This window comes from Peromyscus californicus, unplaced genomic scaffold, assembly GCF_007827085.1.
Source record: "Peromyscus californicus insignis strain IS unplaced genomic scaffold, ASM782708v3 Scaffold_12__1_contigs__length_115047231, whole genome shotgun sequence".
Classification (NCBI taxonomy): Eukaryota; Metazoa; Chordata; class Mammalia; order Rodentia; family Cricetidae; genus Peromyscus; species Peromyscus californicus.
The window spans coordinates 59247719-59272464 of record NW_026294413.1 but is presented as its reverse complement, the minus strand read 5'-3'; the positions used below and the strand labels follow the sequence as shown (position 1 = coordinate 59272464).

The window sequence follows — 24746 nt, the reverse complement described above, 5'->3', positions numbered from 1 at the left end:
CGTTTGGATCCCCAGAACCTGGGCACAACAGCAAGTATCGGCAGTCCCTGTACTCCTATGGTGAGATGGGAGGTGGAGACAGAGAATCTCTGGAAGCTCCCAGGTCAGCTAGCCTGGTGTGGGCAGTGGCAAATAACAACTGACTGTCTTCAGGTAGAAAGCAAGGACCAACAGCTAAGCTCATTCTCTGACCTCCACACACATGCCATGACATGTGTGCGTCTACACTAATACACACAAATACGTACATATGCACACACAAAAGGCTTCTCTGCTTGGGACAGCTGCTATAAGCAATGGGTCCAGATACTGTGTTACCATGTTCCACTCAACCACTGAACTCTTTATCTAACATGTCCAGGCATCTCAACTGAATCCCAACCTTGAGAATCCAAGAGCTTCCAATTCACCATGGCTTACTGGTCAACCTACAGTGCTCTGGGTTTCAGTAAAAGAAACAGCATATGAGCTTCTCAAGTGACTGTGAGCTCTGCCTTTCCTCCCATACTGTGATAGATTAAAGTGACTGTTACCTTCATTGGTCCAGCCACTCAGCTGAGTATTAACCCATCAGCAAAGCATATATGTGAGCATCTCATATTCAAGTGAGCTTCTTCATATTCAGTGGTATTTTCTGTGATACAAAATTAGCAGCCTTTCAGTTAACAGGTTCTTCACATTGCTTTCCTGCTTGGAATGTTGTGATTGTTCAACGGCTCAGATTCATTTGGTTTTTACTGTCTGAGTATGTGAAATTAAGCAAATCTATAGGGAATGTATACCCCTGAGTCTCTGGATTTCACACTCTCGGCTCAAGGACAATTCAGACATTTAAAATGTCATGGATAATTAGCCAGCCTCTTTATAAATAAGATTTTTTGCTCTGATAGAATCACAAAGTTTGCCAGCCTCCGGTATAAATGTACTCATTAGGAAGTGATCAGATGTTCTTTAAAAAGTGTTTGTGTTTCTGCAAAAATGGAGCTAGGCAAAGTGGTGGGAAGGACATAAGCCAAGAGGTAGGGAGGTCAGTGGCTAGACCAGGGAGAAGCTGGGCCTAGACCGAGAGGCTCCCAGGATCTAGATCTAGAGTGTCTCAGGATCTAGAACTAGAACAGCCTAGGATCTAGACTAGAGATACCCAGGTTCTCGATTTAACAGACTAAAAGTGCACAGGGCCTAGGTCTAGAAGTGTCCAAGATCTATACCTAAAGATATCTGGGGTCTGGACCTAGGGATGTACAGGTTCTGGACTAAGAGGTACTCAATATATAGAACTCAAGGTTCCTGGGGTCTAGATCTAGTGCTACGAGATTCTGAAGAGAAAGTGCCTTTATTATTGTTTTCTCAACTAGGAAAACTACCTCCAATTCTTAGAATCCTCACCAAACTAAAATACCCAGTTGAGAGGAGTGTTAGGCAGGTAACATGAACTCCCACCTTGGCATCCAAAGCTTCCATAGCTTTTCTTCTTTTCAATACTGGTATTAAAATATTCCAGAACTGCCCATAGATATACTGCTAAAAAAGGTTCATCAGTAAAACATCTGTCAACACCAGATGTGAACTAGGAGTATTAGTTATTTTTTTGTTGTTGTTGCGATAAAATACTACGAACAAAAGCAATTTAGGGAAGTCAGTTTATTTGGGCTTATGGTACCAGAAGGAGAAGGCTCAGTCATGGTGGGGAGGCACAGGAGGAAATGGCAGGCATGGCTGAAGGGGCAGGAAGCTGAGGGCTCATGTCTTGAACCAAAAGCATGGGACAGAGAGAGTGAAGTGGCTATGGCTCAAAGCCTGCTCTCAGTGACATACTTCCTCCAGCAAGGCTGTACCATCTAAACATCTCCTAAAAGGTGTCACCAACTGGGAGCAAGTGTTCAAATGCTAGAGCCCATGGGAGACATTTATCATTCAAACCACTACATCGACACCAAAAAAAAAGTTCTTTTATGTCTCTAGTGGAATACATCACATCATTAAAACATGTAGCAAGCAGTCAGTGTGGATACACACAAAGAACAGCTGTTTCCATGGCTACTGAAATGTGGCAACTTCCTCCCCAATTAGAGGTTGGTCCTAGGATAACTGTGAAGCTCTGTGCACCTAGTAAACTCACAGCACTTAGAGAAAATGTCCTAACAAAAAGCAGCTAACAGCACTTGCTATACAAGAATGAGGACCTGATTTCAGATCCCAGCGCCCACATAAAAAAAGCCAGACATGGCCATACACACACGTCTGTAATCTCGACACTGTGGAACTGAAGAAAAGAGGATACAGGGGTGTGCTGGTCACCAGCCTAGCTCTAGGTTCAGGAAAAAACCCTATCTCAAAAGAACAAGTGAGAGAATAGGAGACCTAGTACATACACCTGCACACATACATAAATCACACCAAACACACACACACACACACACACACACACACACACACACACACACAGAGTAAAAAATGTATCAAAACACAGAAAGAATTACCATCTCCCTCGAGTGTGGTAGTACAACATTTGTAATCCTAGTGCTGGGGAAGCAAAGATGGGTGAATCCCTGGGGCTCATAAGCCAGGCAGCCTAGCCTACTTGGCAAGTTCCAGGCCAGGGAAAGACCCTGACTCAATAAATAGATAGATAGATAGATAGATAGATAGATAGATAGATAGATAGATAGATAGATAGATAGATAAAGGTGAATGGCACCTGAGGAGCAATATGCAACATGCAACGTTGACCTCTGGTCCCAACACGCATGCACATGCATATATAAAAACACATGTGTTAACACACACACACCCCTGTGCACACACCCACACACACACACGGGCATGCACACATCCAACTGACAAACAAACATAGTATGAGCACCCTAATTTCAAAGAATACTATTTGGTACCCACACAACCAACAAGGGACTTTGCCAGATGCCTCTGGGTTATGCTGTTCTGTGTGTGATAATTCAGAGCCGTGGAAGAGAAACCAACCCCTTCCCAGTAAACTGGCCAGCTCAAGCTGCTCAGCCTTGAAAAGGCCTAGCATATGTCATGGCACTGTTACCGGCTAAGTGTGAAATGTCCCTCACAGGCTCACGTGTTTGAACCGTTGGTCCCTCTTTGACGGCACTGTTTAGGGATGGTGATGGAACCTTGTGGCCATGGGGCCTAGGTAGCACTTAGGTAACCACTGGTGGCAGGCCTTTGAGGGTTGTAAACTACTCCACTGCTGGCCACTGAAATATAAAGAACCCTAGCAGAACCTTCTCATTACCAAGAGCTCCTCTGTGCCTTCCTCACCTCGATGGTCTAAATCTCCTGAAAATGAGCCAAATAAATCTTCTGACTCTAAAGCTGTTCTGACAAGCAAGTGTCACAGTGACAAGGAGAGCAGCCCATACAGGCACCACGCTCTGTGCTGGGTGAGTTTGGCTTGTGGGTCAGTGCAGGCAGCAGCCTACATTTATACAGCCCAATATAAACCCTAGCACCATAGGAACTTACTGAGAGAGAAAATGAAGTTATTTCTGACTGTTTCCCAGGAAGGAGTCAGACAGATGAGAAATAACTTGGAAATGCAGCATGAAATGACTGTTAGTTCCCACTGTAGCACAGATCTACGAGTGTGTTGGGAGCCTGGGTGGGAACTCCATTCTGACCTGGGCCTGATCCAGTGTTAACAGGACCTTGGTGAAACCATTTTACATCACTCATGTGAACATGGGTTTGGAGTATGAAGGACTTCTTTGCAGACATGTCTGGATCACATTTACAGAAATGGGTGTGAGTATGGGGGCTGACAGTGAGCTGAGTTCCTGATGCACAGAGGAGGAGGCATTTGGTTCTGGAACTCACCTTGAACACATCATGCAATCACTCAGCCAAATACCTGAGCCTTTCCGGTGGCCACCCACCACCCAAGACCACCAGGCTGGAGCCTTATGACCTGAACTCAATTCTTGCAGGTGCTCAGACAAATGTGAGCTGGGCTCCCTTCTGGGAGACGTTGTAATCTGAGATGAACAAATGCTTCTGATTTTTCAAAAAGAGATTCAAGAACTCTTCCACAGGCAGGCTTCTCCTAAAACTTCTGTTCTTGTCCTGAATTTTAAAACTACGATGTGACATTTTAACATATGGCAAAGAGAGATGAATTTGAGATCACTTCAAACTACTTAAAAGATCTGCATTAAACAGAGACTTCCGGCCGGGCGGTGGTGGCGCACGCCTTTAATCCCAGCACTCGGGAGGCAGAGGCAGGCGGATCTCTGTGAGTTCGAGGCCAGCCTGGTCTACAGAGCGAGATCCAGGAAAGGCGCAAAGCTACACAGAGAAACCCTGTCTCGAAAAACCAAAAAAAAAAAGAAAAAAAAAAAAAAAAACAGAGACTTCCATTACTACAGTTCTAATAAGTCCTGGTTTCATCTGGGCTATCAGCGACAGTGTAAGTAATTACCTTTCAACTTGGGCTGTTCCAGCCCATTAGGCCAATACTGATGACTCAGGAAAGGCATCCATAGTTAACTGCTGATAAAAGATGAAATGGAATGGAAGAAGATGCTGCAGCCTTGGCCCACCCACCCACATCTATTGTGAGGAATGAATCAGAAAGAAAGAAATGTGATAGAGTGATAAGGCTTCACAAGTAAATATTCAAAACAGGAATAGAGTCATAACTACCAAGATAAAAACAGAGAGCAAAAGGCCTCATCCAATGTGTCACATATTTGAAAAACCTTCAATCCCCAATTACAATGTTCAGCTATGTACAAGGATGGGATCCAAACGGAAACAATCATCCTCAATGTGAGAGCTCATGTGAGTTGGGTATTCAGTCAACAATCCAGTCAATACATCAGGCTTCTTGGCTAGGTGCTGGCAGTACAAATGTTTGTGAGACCTGATTCTCTTCAAGAGAGACAGGACAGTCATGGTAGCCATACCCCAGTGTAGGAGTTTTCCAATAAACACAATTACTTGTAAGTTCTCTAAATTTTCTTTAACCAAGAATCCCAGATATAATTAGCTGACATGTACTACTCCTACATTACATTTCTGGCCTTTGGAGAAGCACAGTTGTGGTGATTTGTTAACAGTGTGCATCAAGTTGGGGAGATCAGAGTGATCATCTTAAAACCAAAACCACAACATCCACAATTCCTTATTAGAGTGCCCCGAAGAAATAAGCAGCTTGAGAGGAAGCCAATGGGGGGTGGGGGAGTGGCGGATAACAGTGTTCAAGACAGGCTGGGAAGGCTCAGGAGGCAGCGTGGACATCATGGTATCTTATGGGTACCTGGGCCTCCTACTTGCTCCCACAAGGAAGCAGGGTACTGTGAGCTGGGAGGGCATCTGAACAAGGGGCAGTACCAGCCAGAGAACTATGGGCAGGATGGGAGGTTTGAGTGGAACCACCATGGGAAAGCATGGCATATGCCCACAGACACTGCCTGGCTGTTGTCACCTGTAGGGATAACGCCTGCGCTATCACCACCCGTGTCCGAGTGAGGGGCTGTGGATTAAAAAATAAGGGACAAGAGACAGCGAGTCATTCGCCACGGCTGAATGCCGAGTGCCAGTCGAATGCCGTTTATTGAAAGAGAGAGGAAACCTTAAATACAGGCTTACAGCACAATGGCGGATCCCCGGAGGGCAGAAGTTCGCTACCCAATGTTCTACATTCTTGCATCTAAGCTGTTTACACCAAATGCAGGATACAGGAACAAAGAACCTCCGGTAGAATGTTAGGTGAGAAGGAAACCGGCAGGGAATCTGAATAGGGAGGACATCTGGTCAAGGTCAGCAAGCAAGGCGGCTGCCACTCACAGTGGGGGGCCAGGGCCCACAGTCACCCTCCTGAGTACGGTCCAGCCTGAGTCCTCCCTCACCTGCCCTCTGCTCACCCAGAAGGCCATTCAGTCAGCCCACTTTCTCTCCGACACACTACCAGGAACTCTTCTATCTGTGTCCCTCCTGTCCTCTTTCCTTTTGAGGATGGGGTATGGGTTCACCCCATTTCCCCAACCTCACCAAGTACCAAGCACCTAGTACCTTTTCCAACACACAAAGCACTAGGGCTAGCCCTAGTTCCTTCTCCCAATCTGCCCTAGACATTTACCCTAGGCTAGGGGTTCTCCCCTCAGAAGCCTGCCCAAAATGGATCCCGGGCTGGAGGACGCTGAATACTGTTGTTACCCAAGCCCATGGGGCCCAGGGGTTACCAGACTCTCTCCACAGCCTCACACACAGCCCAGGTCATTTTCAGTGGAGACAAATGCTGCCGTGTGCAACTTAAATAGAAATGCAGCCATTTTCTGATGCAAATGCTCAGCACGGGACAGACAAGGGACACAGATGACTGCGGGAAAAAGCACAGGCATGACAGGGAAACTGGCGATGAGGCCCGCAGACTGAGCTAGTCAAGGCAGGATCTGGGAGATGCAGCATCTTGAAAACTGGAGCCTGGCTGCAAGCCCAGAAAGGAGACAAGCAGGAAGCTTCCTGGGCATGGGGCCCACGGAGGGGGCAGCATACGTTTGCGGGTACTGGGGAGATGCCTAGAGAGCAATTGAAACCCTAGCTTTTGGGCAATGCCTGGAGGCATTCGGAGGAAACTGAGTTTTCAAGGTCGGGGTTCAGAGAGAGACTGAGAGGCCCCTGTCAACACAGGGTGAATCAGCCGCGGATATGACCTCTATCTGACTAGATAAAGTTGCATCCTGAGGCTGGGCTGTGTCGTGATGTTCAGTTGACCCCCGGCTTCTTTGCTGCCACACTCTCTTGACTTCACAAGGCCTGGGTTATGTGATGTGGCCGAGGCCGCCTTTAGACTCGCACAGCAAAGAACAAAGGCTCCAGGCAGGCATAGAGCCTCCGGCTCAGAGGCGGCCTGCCATTCAGCTGTCTTCTCTCTGAAGAGCTTAAGAACCACATATTGCAGGCAGAAGTATTAAGGTTTAAAATAAAACAGGCTGTACTGAGAGACTATGAGCAGAGGGGCTCACAACGATGGCTAAGAAAAAAAGAAGCTCTCCAAAGTGGCTTCCACTTTCCATCTGGAAGGTTCTTTCTGTGCTCCCCTCCCCCCATTCACCTTCCAGACTCTCAAGAGACCCAGCGGGAAGGTCATCTCACTTTTCCTGCTGTCTTGGTTGTGACCATTTCTAGCTGCTTTGGCACTGGAGATGGTTTAGTCACCCCACTATCAATATCATTTCCTCAAGATCCACTCAGCGTTGTAGCTCAGTACCCGGCCGGCCTAGCATGTCATAGGCTCCTTGTTTTTATAAGGACTTCGTATTTATTTTTGGTGCTAGAGCTTGGGATTGAACCCAGGGCCTTGCATATGCCTAGTGAATACTCTACTCCCAACAACACCTGCAGGTCCCTCACAGGTAGAGCCCAACTGTGGTGGTCTGAATAAGAATGGCCCCACAGGCTCATAGGTTTGAATGCTTAGTCAACAGGGAGTGGCACTATTTGAAAGGATTAAGAGGTGTGGCCTTGTTAGAGAAAGTGTACCACTGGGGGTGGGCTTTGAGGGTTCAGAAGCCCAAGACAGGCCAAGAGTCTCTGGCTTCCTGCTGCCTGTGGATTCAGATGTAGAACTCTTGGCTACTTCTCCAGCATCATATCTGCCTGCATGCTGCCATACCTCCTGCCATGATGCTAATGGACTAAACCTCTGAAACTATAAACCAGTCCCAATTAAATGCTTTCTTTTATAAGAGTTACCATGGTCATGGTGTCTCTTCACAGCAAAAGAACAGTGACTACCACACCAACAAATGAAGAAAAGATCTGTGAAAGAGGAAGCAAGCTGCAGACTCTCTGTGTCCTGCAGATCAGTGACAACACTTCCTCCCCCTCTTTGGGAAATGGGCTCTTCCTACAATGTTGGCCTCTCTTTGAGAATTCCTCTCTGGCTTTCTTCTCTAACACCCATTCTTTTTGCACCCTCACCCCCAGCCCAAGTTCAGTCCATCCTCTACATGAACTGGCTGTCCAGCAACACACTTCCTGGATCTCTGCCCTTAGTTAATATTCTGTTCTCTAGCTAGTGTCCATCTTCTCTCAGCCATCCTTCCTTGTCACCCAGCTACCCCAGCTGGAATCTTCTGCCCAGGCTCCAGAGTCAACACCAGAAAGAAGTCCTACAGCCATGTCCTTCAGAGGAGTCCCTCCAATCTCAATCAGTTCTTCTTGGCCTTTCCAAGGTGCTCCTTGGCGGTTCTAGAAGCCATGAGCTCCTTTAGCAGCTAGCATTACCTGAGGAGGGTAACACATATTTCCACCTCCCTCTCCAGGCCCCACTGTTTTTGTCCCCACACAGTGTGACACACCTCTGCCACAATCCCATTCTTCCAAGCCCAGCTGCAGTAGAGCATCCCTTGTCTGCTGGGAGGATGTTTATCAGACATTTTTTATTTTTGTTGTCCCTATAATTGCATGTGACACTATACATTCCCTGTCCTACAGCTTAAGTTTCTCTGTTCCCACTGCCTTCTCTAGACTCTTTGGACCTAAGATATTGTGTCCTCTTTCTTGATGGGAGACACAGAAGCATCCATAACATTTAAGTTTAGGAAGGCCTTAGCAGAACTGCACAATGGAGCACATTGTAGTTTCAAGCAATGTTAACAGGACTGTGCTGCTGTTAAAATGATGAACTCTGCGCCAGCACCAGTATCAGCCAGACAAATTGCAGAGGCACTTTAAAGATGATTCTCAAAAGTGTTCTCACATGGTTGAGCTGATGATTTTGCCTTTTCCCAAAGTCTCATCTTGTGTAATTAGCTGGGTGCTTCCATATTGGTGGTTTGCATTGTCTGCCCATGCTGTCAAACGTGCAGCAATTTGATGGCTGGGCAACAGTGGTGTTGACAGCTTTAAGAGTATATTTCTTTCCTACAGTTCTATTCACTAATAATAATTTGTTCATTATTTAATATCTCATCAACGAGGACAGAAAGTCCTTGTTTTCTCTCACAGCAACTAGAAGGGAGGGCACTCGTTAAGAGCCCTGATACAAAGACACGGCTGTGCAAGGAGCTATTTATTTTCTTAAAGGTTTATTTTCCAAATGCAATGTTTAAAATGGAGTTAACTGTCTTAAAATGTTAGCATTCACAGTTTTCCCAGGGTCAGGGAGTTCAGAAAGACAAGGACAGACAGGCAGGGGAATAGTCAACAATGCAGAGAGACCAAATGCTTCTAAAACACATTGAAATAGACTTTCAAGTGGCAGTGTGTGCGCTTGCCCCCCCCCCCACCTTCAGCAGAGTGTTACAGGTATAGAAGAATAACTGGGAGACAAGGAGGGTGGGGTGGGGGCTGCAATCTTCTCAACTAAAATAGCAGTAATAACAAGGCTCTCAGAGAACCTGCAGGGTCCATCGTCCTTAACCAGGTAAAGGCTAGGCAGAGATCAATTCTCACCATCCCTGTGGTGGTACTGGCCAGCACAATAAAACAAGAAAGGGGATAAAACCCAAAGGAAGCTGGCAAACACTATCAGTGTTCACAAAAGGCATAATTATTGTCTCAGTCCATGAAGACTGCAAGAACACACTGCCAGAGGTGGCTTGTGGACAACTGAAATGTAGTTCTCGCCCAAAGTCCAGAATGAAGGCACCATCTGCTGGCGTCTGGGGAAGTTCTTCTGGCTCCTAGATGGCTGTCTTTTCACGTGTCCTCACATGATTAAAGGGGTAGGGATAACCACGAGGTCTTTTTCTTTCAAAGGAAGGGGGAGCATTGGATTGTTCACTTCCGGGTCACTATGACCACATCTCTAATAGCAACAGCTTCAGAAAGGAAAGGCTTGTTCTGTCTCCTGATTTCAGGGGCACCTCAGTCTATCATGGCAGGGACAGTAGGGCAGAGTGGCTCCATACTCTGTGGCAGGAGCATGAGGTGGCAGGTTGTTCACATGGCAATGGACCAGGAATCTGAAAGAGTCATCACCCTACTCAAAGGCCCTCCCCTCATCACTGGCTTCCACCAGTTAGACCCCACTCCCAGAGATGCCACAGCTTTCAAAGGATCTAGCATTTAAAGCATGAGCTTACAGGGATATTTCAGTCAGCAATAATAAGCGCTGATCTCCAAGCCCTGCCTCCCAACACCAGCACACTGAGTGTTAGGATTCCCCAGGTCTTTGTTTGGACTGAAGACTGCTCTTCGGACCTCCAGTCATCTAGGCAAGTGCTCATATGGAGCCAAATCCCTAGCCAGCCAAGTCAGGATTCAACACATGAGTTTTGAAGGACATACACATTCCGTTTATAAGAGTCTCCATAGAAGTACCAAAGAATATGCAAAAATACTACTAGAAGTAAGTGAGTCTAACAGGTCTGAGGAGACAAGGTTAACACAGAAAAACCAAATAAATTTATCTAGTAATGAGTGGCTAGAAATGGGAGGAGACTGAGGTACTGCTTACGACACTGAGTAAAGTAAGTTTGTTCAGGTTTGTCTTTCTACCTCCCTCGGCAATATCTTCAGAATAACGCAACTATCATTTTTCTTGAATGTTTTCTTATTTTTATGTCCTAAGAATCATTTGCAGTCTTCAAAGGTCAGAAAGACTCTCTCCAACGTTGTCCTCAAGTATGACAACTTTAGGCTTCACATTTAGGTTACTGATATATTTTGAGTTAATGTCATATAAGACATAAGGTAAATGGTTCTAAGATAAGAAAACAGGGGCAGTGAGATGGCTCAGCAGGTAAAGGCACCTGCTACCCAAGCCTCCTCAGAACCACATTTAAAAAGTAGGATTCAGTCATGTGCATCTACAATCCCAGCACTCCGACAGTGAAACGGGAGGTGGATATCAGGGAATCACCCTAAAGCCAGCTAGCTGGAGCATGCAACATAGCAGAAACAAGAGAAACCCTCCCCAACAAAGAGGAAGAGAACCAACTCCTGCAAGTCATCTTCTTAACTCCAGGAACGTGACCCTGTGCCCACACCTCTCTCTCTCTCCCTCCCTCCCTCCCTCTTTCTCCCTCTCTTTCTTTCTCTTTCTCCCTCTCTCTCACAGAAACACACACACAATAATAAATTTTTAAAATTAGCCAGGCAGTGGTAGCACATGCCTTTAATCCCAGCACTTAGGAGGCACAGGCAGGCGGATCTCAGTGAGTTCGAGGCCAGCCTGATCTACAAAGTGAGTTCCAGGACAGCCAGGACTGTTACACAGAAGAAACCCTGCCTCAAAATAACGAACTAAATAAATAAATAACTTTTAAAAATTCAAATAAAAGAAGGAAATAGTGATAGATGCAAGCAGCAATACCATGAGACACAGAAACAGGCAGGAATCAGAAAGTCACACAGAGGTGGGGATCCCAGCCTCTCTTCTGCAGTACTGATAGAATTTCCAGGTTCCTGTTGGATGAATTCACTCGTTGGTCAGTTAGGCTCCTTAGAAAATGAAGGAACAAGTCAGTTACTAAGCACGGCCAGGTTCTGCACTCTACCACTGACACTAACAAAAGCAACTTGAAGTCTAACTAGGAGTTTGTTTGTTATACGGGATTGGTGGTATATGCATGTGTGCGCACATGTGTGTGGATGCACATACCCAATGCTCATGCATGCAAAGCCAAGGACAGAGGAGGATATTAGTATCTGCCTCTATCACCCTCTGCCTTAGTCTCTTTAGACAGGGTCTCCCACTGAACCTGAAGTTCTCCTTTTCAGCAGGACTGGCTGGCCAGTGAGTTCCTGGGATTGGCCTAACTCTACCCCTCAATAATGAAGTTATAGTTATGAATGGTCATGACCACCTTTTTTACATGGGTTCTGGGGATTCAAACTAAGGTCCTATGCTTGTACCACAAGTGTTCTTACCCAGTGAACCATCTCCCTAACTCCCTACTAGATTTGTGCATCAGTCTCAATTTGAATATTTAGAAGACAGAACTATCTCCAACCACTGAGAGAAACAGGGATGAGAAAAATTACATAAATGCAAATGTACTTAAAACATTCACTTCGTTAGGATCCACCTCTAAAGACCTGCACATAACCACACAATGATTAAGAACAAGCAATTCCTTATCCTGAGCACATACCCTGAAGTCAGTTAGCATTGCCAGTGACTGGAAACAATATGCCGGGTGGATTGTTACATACTTGGCATACTTAAGATGCCATCGTCTTCCAAGTGGATGATTTATTCTGGCAAAGCCTCCGCTGTATGTCACTTTGGGGGGAGTGTGGGAGACTCCTGCTTGGGTGGAGGGTGTACTGTGTAAGCCTCAAGACCCTCAGGTGGCAAGCACTGGTCCAAGATTTCAGAAGAGAAGTAGTTTCAAATTCCAGCTAAAGCCCTTCCTCGATGGGTGACATCAGGCCAGTAGCCTCACCTTTCTGAACCTCGTTACCCTGACTTATAAGATGGAACACAAGCGCTTCATCAACCAGTCTCCCCCACATACATACAATGGTTCAAACACTGTTTAAATGTTGAAATGATGCTGCCTCTCTCTTTCCCACCTTCCAACAATCATGCTGTAGGATTCTCTCTGGTGACTGGGGTGATTCTCTAACTGTGATAGCCATGTCATGTCCAAAAGACAGCATTACTCAACTCTGAATCCTAGACAATGTCAGTCCTGAAAGTGGTGCCTGGAGCAGATGGGGCATGATGGGATTGGTGGGCCAAGAAAAGGCTGCTGGGAGAGGTAAACTCATTCTTTTTGGAGGGTGTGGCCCCTGGTAGATTTCTCATGCTTCATTGTGGAGCCACACATCCAAATACAGATGGGCAGCACTAATGGATTTAGTGGGTTACCAGGAGGGAGAAAAAAAAAAGAAGAAGAAGAAGACGGTATGAAGTTGGGAGGCCGATGTGTTGTAGAGGACATGGAGGGAGTTGGAAGAGAGAAATGATCATGGACATGATCATATTTCATTGTAGACATGTATGAAATTCTCAAGAATAAAGAAACATGTTCTTTTTAGTTACTGTAATGTCTGTCACACTGGTACACTCAACACGAGAGTGCAAGGATAATCCACGTATACGTAACGACCTATACAGGGACATCTGAGCTGGCTGGGGACATCACTCCGGTGAGGTGGAGGACTGGGATCAGTAAACAATATCCTTTGTTATTGCCAAGCCTGGAACTCCGTATGGAAAATAACACACATTTATAGAACAGGGGTTATTCATTAGCAAAGAAACTGTGGTTAACATGCACTTGAGGCTCACAACCACTCCTCAGAGCTGTCATCCTGACTTCAAAGCACAGGTTCATAATAAAAAAAAAAAACTGGCTAATTCCTCATTTTCTTTTTTCAATTTCCTGTGTGTGCTCACGGTATATGTGTGTATATACATGTGATGTGGAGGTGCATGTGCACATGCGGAAGTTAAGGTTAATGCTGGGAATCATCCTAGATTACCCTTCCACTTTATTCACTGAGGCAGGGTCTCTTAATCAAACCAAGAGCTCATAGATATGGCTCATCTTGCTAGCCAGCTTCTGGGGCTGATAGTACAGGCAGGCCATTACACCCAACTGACATGTTTTTGTAGGTTGGAAAACTGAAGTACAAGGACCACAAAGGACTTGTCCAGAGTCACAAAGCTAGTAAGCCACAAAGATGGGACCCAGACTATCAAGGTTTAACACCACAGTGTCCATTAAGAAGGGCAGCAGTCCCACGTGCCCACAGAGCTTCTCATTGCCAGTTTCCTATGTGCCCGTGTGGCCACCTCACCTTAAATAACAGCAGGACACACGGGGGTCCTCTGCAGGGCACCAGCACTTGCCCTTAGAGGAGGGGGTGGATGCATGAGAAACCGCAATTACTCGCTGAGTTGCACAGCTTCTTCGCATTGTTTATATCACAATTAGAACAAGAGGACCAGCTTTGAACACAAGGCTTTGAACACTGTGAGGGTTCCCAGTGCGGCTGTCCGGGACAGCACAGCACAGAGGCTGGGGTACAGGGGAGATGGTACCCAGCCTCCCCTGCCTCCTCCCATCTTTTGAATTAGCATGCTGGAATTACTGAAGCAAAAGCCCAGCTAATCTCCCGGCTGGCGTGGCTGTCATTATCATGCCGCGCACACATGCATATTCAGCCAGATTTAAGGGAAGAAGTAAGCCTCCCTCATGGCGCTGCTGATAAACAACCCCCCCAAAATCCCCCCTTTTTTCCCTGTGCTCAGCCCAAGAACATTTAGAGACCTTGTCATACTTAAAAGTGATTTGCCCATAAGTCTTTTATATGTTAATAACCTTGTATGCTGAATATTTCATACTGGAGATGACGATTTGATTGGTCTCCCCATGACTCCCAGCACAATAGAAATGGCTTCAGCTTTCTCCAGTGCCTCTGAACACCAATCTTCACATTCAAGTTTACCTGGCTGGCTGGGTCGTACAGTACACTTATTTCCAAACAAAACATTTTAATTCCTGTTTGGGAGAGAGACTGGCAGTGGGCGGCACTGGAGGAGGCTAGAGAAGTGAACAGGAGGAGAGAGGGGAAGGTTTTTCTGACCCAGAGACAAGGCACTGGTCACCCACTTTTCTCCAGCTAGTACAAGACTGACTCACAAGTTGGCTAGATGGGTCTGGGTGTGTCTCCACCCTGGGAAAACATTGATAGGGGTTAGCAGAGAAGGGCTGGGAAGAGAGCTATTACCCCGAGTGGGCATCCATCTAGATCAGTGGTTCTCAACCTTCCTAATGCTGCAACCCTTTAATACAGTTTCCCATGTGGACCCCAACCATAAAATTATTTCATTGCTACTTCATAACTGCAATTTGCTACTGTTATGAATTATAATGTAAATATCTGATATGCAACCCCTGTGAAAGGGTCATTTGACCCCAAAAGCAGTCGAGACCCACAGGTTGAGAACCTCTGATGCTCCTGATGAGCATCCAGGATTGAGATTTATGGACTTGGTTGCCTAGGCGAATGAGGTAGGCACATCACTAGCCAACAGGGCTTGGCTGAGAGGACAGAACTTCAGTGGTCCTTCAAGTTCTGCTCATGTGAGTGACTCTGCTGAGGGAACACAGGATACAAGAAGATTCTCTGATTCTCAGCCTGGACAATGCCAAGTTTAAGGGTGTGGTAGGGGGGCTGATGTGTACTACAATACAAACATGAATACATTCACACATTCATACACCACATATACAATACACACATATACACAAAAAGCATGCACACACACACACACACACACACACACACACACACACACACACACACACACACCATTAGGCCAAAATATGCCTTCTGTGTTGTCAGCCTTTGACAGTTATTCACTAGAAGGTCTGAGTTTATTCATTCCTGCAGTTTGGAAAACCAAACCTTCGGGAAAAGCCTGCAACCACCACCCTACCTACCCACCCCATACCACCTTATGTGACTAACTTGGCTTTTCTGAGTGGAAGCGGGGTCACCTTGATCACATATCCTGACCTCATGAGTCATGGGTACACCCCTTTCCCAAGGGACCTTCCTTGTCCACATCAGCCTGGGAATCTTTGTGTTCCCTAAGCTATACATCACAGTGGTTTATGCTCTGACTGCAAAATCATGACCCAGATGCAGATCCCAGCTACACTGTGGACCAATCTGGAATCTTGAGCAAGTGTGTTAGCTTTCACATGTATCGTTCCTCAGCTGAAGAGGGAGGTGACAGCAGCACACACTCTAGAGGATTCTATATGTTTTCTTTTTTAAGCCTAGGATGGTATTGGGCCCTAGTCAGCAATGACTCTACCCTCCCTGCCACCATCCATTGAGTGACTCTTTGCTCAGCACCTCCAACTTAAAGATGAGGAAGCTGAGGATCTCACACATCCCGTCCTACTCTCAAGACTGTAGGTCTTGATTTGGTGCATATGACAGCTTGCGAAGACCCACAGAGCTCTGCAGAGTAACAGAAGGAAAAGCAATGTGTACCAACGGCCACTCACTTTCCAACACAAGGCTCAGAAGTGACTCCCTGCTCTGCCCCCTACCACCCTGCTCCTACTCCCTTGCCTAGGAGTAACCCTTCAGGCAAGGTTTACTAGGGAATAGGACTTAAATCTTATTTGATCACATCTCAAAGGTCCTCTTCTTATGTATGCTTGGACTTTTTTTGGGGGGTGGCAAGATTTCTATTTTAAGTGTAGGGACTGGAGGGATGGCTCAGTGTTTAAGCCATCCAAGCTCAGTTGCAAAGATCCAAGTTCAGTTCCCAACACCCACATCTGATAGCTCACAGCTGCCTACAACTCTTATTCCAAAGTTCTAATGCCCTCTTCTGGCCTCCTTGGGTACCAACACTCACGTGCACATACCCCAACACAGATACACATTTGCACATAATTTTAAAAGTGAAAAATTTTAAAAACAGTGCTTAAGCCAGAGACAGTGCATATGCTCTTGAAGAGATGGGTGGTAATTCTCATCAAATTCTTTACTAAACAAATGCCTCTAACATAATGATATGAAGCCTAACTAGGGCCTGTGCTCCAAAAGTACAATGCAAAACAAGAGCCAGTTGCATTCCCTTGGTGCAGGGCTCCAGTCTAAGATGCACACCAGCATCACCTGTGAGCATCTGAAAACTACTACCCCCGAGGCCTCAGCCCTGAGAGTCTAACTTCACGGTCAAGGATGGAGAGTCCCAGCATCAGAATGTTTTCCTAAGAAGTTACTCCAGCAATTCTTAAGCATGTCTTAGCTTAGGTTTGCAATTTTAAGTCCAAGCTATTTCTAGGGGGAAGAGAAGCTAGTGTATTTCAAGTCTTTCTGTGTCCCAAGCATTGTACTCCAGTTCAAATACAGCATACTATTAACGTCAAAAATAAAAATTATGTTAGGCCTCAGGTACAAGCCTATAATCCCAAGCACTTTCCCTTTATCTGTAATGGCGGCTTACTAAATTCTGAATTTTTTTGTTATCAGTTAGGAGAGTCCTAGAAAGGGGAGGGATGCGTTTTAAATCAACATAGTGTTAAACTTTCAAGAGGCTCAAAGATTCAATGGTTCACCTCTGGTTCCATTACACAGCCCAAGAGTGGAAGAAGTCAACCTTTGCCAAAATATCCAGAAAACACTGACTGTCTGCAGCCATGGGCACTGAGCACGGGGGAAAACTCATGAGAAATTGAACAGAGAGACCAGGGGTAACCAGACTAGGATTTCATTCCACTGTAAATGCCAATAGTTCAAGAGTAGCGGAAGAAATGCCTACGCAAGCCTTAGTCTCGCTTTTTCTTTATGTCTGTTCAAAGCACGTGGCTTTAAGGAGGCATGTGGGGTATATTAAGATGATGAAAAACAAAATCGGAAGAGAAGGACCTAGAAAATTAAACAGAAGAGATGAAAGGCAGAGAGAATGACCCTTTTTTAGGTTTCTAGGAAGGGACCTAGCAATTTGTCTCCCCTGCAGGCTGAGGGTCTGGAGCACAGAAAGGCTAGTTCTCTTAATACACTGGGAATCTTCAGTTGCCAACACAGGCAAGCACTGGAGGCCACCATATTGGTATTTGTGTTGTGCCTTGTCTTCATGGAGCTGCCTACTGCCACTCAGGCAGACAGTGTTCATCCAGGCAGGGACTGAGGGCCCTCTAAGATGCTTACCAGTCCCCCAATGATGCCTCTGGATCCAGGCACTCCCCAGACCATTCCCCTTCTTCTTATTGATACACAGATGTGCCTTTGATCTGAAACATCGTTATCATGCCATAGAATTCTGCTTCTACTCCATGCCACACTGATTTCACACTTAATTTTCCATATTGCTGCTTTATCTGGGTTTATGGTATGGACCAAAGCAGGCCTTTTTCTCTGCAGTTCTGAAGGCCCAAATAGCATCCCTCTAGGTCAATGGCAAAACACCCAGCTGTATGTACGATAATTGCTGGTCTTATGAAGTCACTGGTACCTATCAACACATGCAGCTGCTTCACACACAACACTGAGGTGGGTGCTGCTTATCAAAAGTCAAGGGGATGGCAAAAGAACCAAGGATGCCCTGGGTTGTTAGCACATGGACTCTGATGCCAAGACACTGTCTCAGTCCATTCCGGGTGTTGTAACAAACTGTCACGGACTGGGTGACTTACAACCACTGAGGTTTACTCTTCTCAGTTCTGAAGAGTAAAAGTTCAAATTCAGGGGAACATTCAGTTAGTTTCCAGTGAGAGCCCGCTTCTAGGCTATAACAACCTCTTGTTGTCATATCACATGGCCCCAAAATTGAACACTCCTCTGAATTCCTTTCCTAAGGGCACAGACTTCATTGGTGATGGCTCCACCCTCAGGTTCTATGGTAGTCTGAATGAAAATAGCCCCATAGGCTCCTAGGGAGTAGCAACACTAGGAGGTGTGGCCTTGTTGGAGTAGGTGTGGCCTTGTGGGAGGAAGTGTGTTACTGGGGGCAGGTTTTGAGGTTTCAGATGCTCAAGCCAGACCCAGAGTCACTCTCTCTTCCTACTGCCTGAAGGATCTGGATATAGTACTTCTCCAGCACCATGTCTGCCTGTACACCGCCATACTTCCTGCCCCATGGTCATGTCTCTTCACAGCAATAGAAACCCTAAGACAGGTCTTCATCACCTTTCAAAAGCATCACAAGTTAACAGCTGCGTGGGGATCTGTTCAGCCAATGAGTATTCAGTGCACAGCAGGTACTGCAAGGACTTCCATCATGCATAACTCTGCCATGAATGAGAATGCTAACCAGTCATGTGACCTTGAGCCAGCCACTTAAAATCTCCCAGCAGCAAGTGGGTCTGAGAGCTCACCTCAGGAGAGCTGTGAGAATGAAATGAGTATTAGGTACTTAGCACAAGGCCTACAGCAGAAAGCCTCAAGAGCAGCTGCTCTAGATGCGACCAGGAACTCTGGGTGTGTCTTCACATCTCTGTGTTTGACATTGGGCTCTTGGTACTCAGCTCTTGGCCATGTATTCTCTAGAGATTTTTCATGCTTTTTGCACGAATTCTATTTAGTCCAAGTGATCTTGATTGAGAAAACTGTCAGATTCTGCATTTCCACGTGTGTACCTGTTCTTGTGTATGCATGTGTAAATACATGTAGGTGTGCTGCACGTGCATGTGGAAGTCTGGGGTCCACATTGGGAGTCTTCTTACATTAAGAGTTTTTTGTTCTTTGAGACAGGGTCTCTCTGTGTAACCCTGGCTGTCCTAGAATCTGCTATGTAGAGCAGACTGCCCTTGAATTCATAGAAATCTCCCAACTTCCACTTCCCAAGTGCTGGGATTAAAGGCATGTGACAGCATGCTTCTTCTTACTTTTTGAGTCTCTTGCTGAATCTGGAACTTCCTGATTCAGCTACATTGGCTGGCCAGTGAGCTCCGTCAACCATCCTGTCACGTTCCCCAGTGCTGGGATTCCAGGTGCGTCCCACCACATCTAGCATTTGTAACTGTGTCCTGGGTCCTCGGGTCCTCGTGCTTGTGAGGCAAACACTTTACTGACTGGGCCATCATCTCTCCCGTTCCCAAATTCTGCATTTCCACTTCTCTAGTCTTTAGAAGCCCATTTCCCACCCCTGTCCTTCCTCCAGGCAAGGACCTTCCATCTCTCCCCTCTTCCAATATCTCTGAGCACTATGGAAGGATGGGGGGCAAAAACACAGAAATACATCTTGAACCAAGGAAATGGCAACAGCACCAACCAGAGGTTTTTCCTGTGGCAACCAAAGCTGTAGAGTTGGAAGCAGACATATCACATAAGCTGTAATACCCCTGGTCTTTGGGGCCCTCCAGGGAGACTCACTACCAGGTCCATGGAAAAACAACTTTTGCAGTCAATCTAGCCTCTTGATTCTTTATGACCACCAAGAAGGCTACAGGTTTCCTCTTCACCACAGTGTGACATGACCCTCACAGTCCACCACAACACAGTCACTAACAGCCCCCAGTTCCTTCATGATCACACCTCTAGTTCAGCAGCAAGGGCCCCACCAAGATCAGACAGCTGTGAGCTAAAGCAGAAGCTCTGGTGGCACCCACGAGTGTTGGACACCCCATGTGACACCAGGGTGTGCTTGTGACCTGCACCCCACCTGAGGCCTCAATTCTGCCAGTGCCCTCTTTAAGACAACAATAAAGTTACACCTGGACTCAGGGCTATGGGACTGGCCTGCTCTATTGCTGTGGACAGCTTCTCTATGCACAGCAGACTCAGCTGCTTCATTTTTTCTTTAACCATGGTACATCGAAAGTCTTGGGACTCTGTGTCAAAGTCCCACAGCACATGCCTCCTAGATACTGGGGCAGCCGGGAGGGTGTACTTTCTGCACGTGCTTTGGTGTGTTCTCCTGTTTGCTGTCCTGTCAGCCTGTAGCAGGTGGGTCAAATGAGCAGCAGGCTCGGGTTTTCAGCATGGAGAGCCCGAGGCCAGTGTAGATGAACAGACCTGTGATGGCGGGCACAGAGTCAGAATCACATGTGGGTCTGTCAGCTCCAGAGCCTGTGTTCCTCCTTCAAATGCTTACTGAAGGGCCTTGAAGGCCGTGTTCCAGCTCTGTGCTTCCCTAACAAGCAAAGACATTCATTCTACCTGGCTCCAGATGCTTCCCAGGCACAGCCCACTCTTCTCTGTGCCTCCCTGACTCCATGCTCTCTCTTCATTGATCGCTTCTTTATCAAAAAGGGTTCACAGTGCCACTGGCGTGTCGATGTTCTGTAAAGGGGGGGCTTCCTCAGAGACCAGATATTGTCCAAAATTGTTTTGTAAAAACAGCTTATTTTTCTCTCTCATTGTCAAACAACCCAGCTGAAAGCTACATAAAACCTGCCCTACTTAGGGCTTCTGAGAAAAGGCTAGGGTTTACATGTGGTAAATCAAATTCAGAGTTACTCGGGGACTCATCACCCAAGTATGTAATGAAGATGATCCATCAGTACCACAGCCATGCCTACCCAGGGAGATGGCATGTCAGGCGTGGGGGAGGGGTGGGGGGAGACCAGGAATTAAATGAGGAAGCAGATGATATTTAATTATATAAATATTTGCAGCAATGCTCTAAGGAATGGAGTTATTGCCTTGCTGGGCAGCCCCTCATTGAACCAGGCAGCAAAGATTTATACTACAAGTTCACGTTTTCATTAGAATTCATCCTGTCTGGGCTTAGAAAGTGAGTTTCTGGAGGCTGGGTAACACTGTGTGTTTATAAGCGATGCTGTAATACAGTGTCTTTTTCATCTGATATTTACATTTTATTAGTGTTATTATTTAGCATAATTATGTACAGAGAATTAGCAATGTTAATTAATGCTGCACAAATATGGTCCTAATTACTTCCATTTACTCCAGAACCTAAGTGAATTTATAAATTCATTTATTTGGAATTCAAGTGACTTTTTAGGGTCACCTTTAGTTTAATCAAATCTATTTGTCCATCCCCTCTTAATTGGCCTATATCTGCAGAGTAAAGGAAAAAGTCCAAAGAAAGTCTGATGAGAAAGCTTGCTACAACACTACCTAGACTTCCAGCTAAACAGAACCCCCTGCCTCACCTGTGCAGTGGAAAGATGAGGTCACTCCGAGGGGAGCTACTGGTTCCACTGAGCCATGCTTCTAATCACTTGTTCGCTTTTTTTCTTACAATATTTTTAGCCCACTTCCACCATAACAGAGCTGTGGCCCAGGGAGAATTTCAAATAAACTTCTTTCCCACATTCAATTGACAAAATGTGAGCAGTGAGAAGAAGAAAAGCATTTGATTCCAGCACCCTGCTAAGAAGAAGACTGCCGACTTTCCTAAGAGCTTTAAAAAGACTTGGAGTCATAAAGGCGAAAAATAGGAGAAATTTCATGAACATTTTCTCTCAAAGTTTAAAAGTGGAAAGTCCATGAAGAACGAATATCCCAGAAGATAGGGCTGCCTGTTTCCACCACTTCTACTCAGGATAGCACTGGAAGTCGTCACCAGGGCAATTAGGCAAAAGACAGACAGACAGACAGACAGACAAAAAGAAAGAACATTCAAATATGTATCAATTTGTCCCTGTTTGCAGATGACATGAGATACATTATATATAGATGGAACATTTTACAAAATACATTAAAAAATGAATTCAGCAAAGTTATAAGATAAAATTAACATATAAAAATCAGTTTGAAGGAAAAACAGTCTGAAAAAAATCAAACAATTCCATTTATAATATGTACAAAAGATATAACACTAAAAAAAAATTGAAAAAGGAAGTTGACAATCTCATTAAATGAACTATAAACATTAGTGAAAGAAATTAATCAGTGAACAAGCTACAAATCAATGGAAAGTTATACCATGTTCATGAACTAACAAAACTAATATTGTGAAAGTACCAATAATCAATATTCTTAAAATACCACAAAGCAACCTACATATTCAGTGCAATTGACATTAAAATACCAATTAATGTTCTTCTCACAGAGAAAAAAATAATCTCAAAATTCATATGGACCCACAAAAGACAGAAGTGACCTTAAACAAAAAGAACAAAGCTGGAGGCATCACATCAACTGTCCTCAAAATACACTGCAGCCAGAGTGGCCACAGAACAGGGGAGTGGCCCAAAACCAGAACAGATAACCCAGAATAGGCCCGCTCACCAACACCCAACTGTTTTTGTCATTATGTTTGTTTTGTTTTTGTAGATATAACAAGAATTCATATTGAAGAAAAGCAAGTCTCTTCTATAACTGGTCCAAGAAAAATCAGACATCCTAAGCTGGAGAGACTCAACCCTGTCTTTTACTCAACATATGAGAAAGATCAGTTCAAAATGAATTGAGGACTTACATGCAAGTCATGAAACTACAGAGTGGGGGGCGCTGCATTATGTTACCTGGACAAAGTTTTTTTTTTTTTTTCTCTTTAGCAAAGAACTCAAAGACACAGCTAACAAGAGCAAAAATAGAAAAGTGGGCTTAAATGCTTCCACTAAACAAAAGAGGGAAGGGAAATAATTGAACAAAGAAACTACAGATGAGGGAAACATTGGAAAGTATACATCTATGAGGGTTATTATCCAAAACACAATAGGATTTGAAGCAACTCAACAATAAGTACATTTTTAATGCATTAATTACTGTTGCACCCCTGTGGCCAAACAATTTAGGTAAGGGAAGATTCATTCTGACTCAGAGTTTCAGAAAGTTTTCATCCATCATGGCAAGGATGGAACAGCGGGGCAGCTCAAGTCACAGTTGCAAGAACCAGAGGCTGTTCACATCTCAATGGAAAAAAAAAAAAAGAAAAAGGTAGCATGGCAGAACCAGGATGGGCATAGCCTTTTATGCCCACTGCCCACCACCTACAGTCTACTTCTTACCAGCCAGGCCTTACCTCCTTATAAAGGTTTCACAGCTTCCCAAAATAGCATTTCCATCTTGGGACCCAGAATTAAAAGCACATGGGGGACTTTTCATATTCAAGCCATAACAAAGCTGAGTATATATTTCTCAAGAGAGAACATACAAAATGGCCAATAGATACTGTCTTAGTTAGGGTTTCTCTTGCTGTGAAGAGAGACCATGACCACAGAAACTCTTATAAAGGAAAACATTTATTTGGGGTAGCTTGCTTATAGTTCAGAGGTTTAGTCCATTATCATCATGGCAGGAAGCAAGGCAGCATACAGGCAAACATGGTGCTGGAGCTGAGAGTCCTTACATCTTGAGCCAAAGGTAACCAGAAGTGAACTGAGACACTGGGTGTGGCTTGAGCATATATAAGACCTCAAAGCCCACCCCCCACAGTGACACTTTCTCCAACAAAGCTACATCTATTCCAACAAGGCCACACCTCCTAATAGTGTTATGGAAAATAAGCCAGGCACACAAAGACATAGTGCTCGAGCTCCCTCTGTGTGGGAGGAAAAGTCAATCTCATAGAAGCTTACAAGCTCCAGATTCAGCGAGAGACACTGTCTCAAAAAAAAAAAAAGGTGGATGGCTCCTGAGAAATGTGTGTGCACATTCACACACACACACACACACACACACACACACACACACACACACACACACGCACACACACACATGCACACACACACACTAAAGCAAATCTAAGAGCCAATAAAATGGTTCATCAGGTAGAAGCACTTGCCACCTAATCTGATGAGCTGAGTTCAATTCACACAGTGGAAGGAGAGAACCAATTCCTGCAAGTTGTCTTCTGACCTCCACATATGTGTCCCCACACATACACATATAAAAATAATTTTAAAAAACAAATCAATAGATATACAAATTTAGTACCCCCAAATCCCGTACTTATCTCTCAGAAGCTGTAGGAACCAGTATCTTGGTTAGACACTTGGCAGGATTCTATCTTTCTATGATTCATGGCTATCTCAGCATTTAAATCCAAACAGCAACTTAAGAATTTTTCTAGGAAAAAAGATTTTAAAAGATACTACCAACTGAGTTCTGCCTCCCAAGAGGTGGCCTCTCTCCTCACCATAGTGTATCATCTACTTCATCAAAAGTTCCATGTGGCATTTTAACAGTGATGCTGTCTGGGAACAGATGTCAAACACTGACAGCAGGGTCACATATAGCTCAAGATGGCCTCAAAAATCACTAGGCATCCAAGAATGACCTTAAACTTTTGATCCTCCTGCCTCCACCTCCTGAGTAGTGGATTTGTAAGTGTGTACCACCATGCCCAGTCTATCTGGTGCTGGGAACCAAAATCATGGCTTTCTGTAGGCTAGGCTGCATCCCCACTCCCAAAACATGTTTCCCTAATGTAT

At 45.2% G+C, this 24746-nt stretch overlaps 1 protein-coding gene across 8 annotated transcripts in view; it reads right to left on the bottom strand.

The window, feature by feature from the left end:
• Positions 1 to 24746, bottom strand: part of Msra (methionine sulfoxide reductase A) — a 334518-nt gene that overhangs the window by 226386 nt on the left and 83386 nt on the right. The window contains exon 1 of one of the 8 annotated variants that reach the window (XM_052732960.1): positions 4445 to 4517. The exons of the other annotated variants lie outside the window; for them this stretch is intronic. Coding sequence (XP_052588920.1) covers positions 4445 to 4502 — 58 coding nt within the window. The 5' untranslated portion in view covers positions 4503 to 4517. Of the gene's footprint in view, positions 1 to 4444; positions 4518 to 24746 lie in introns of those variants that run through there. 8 annotated transcript variants of the gene reach the window in all.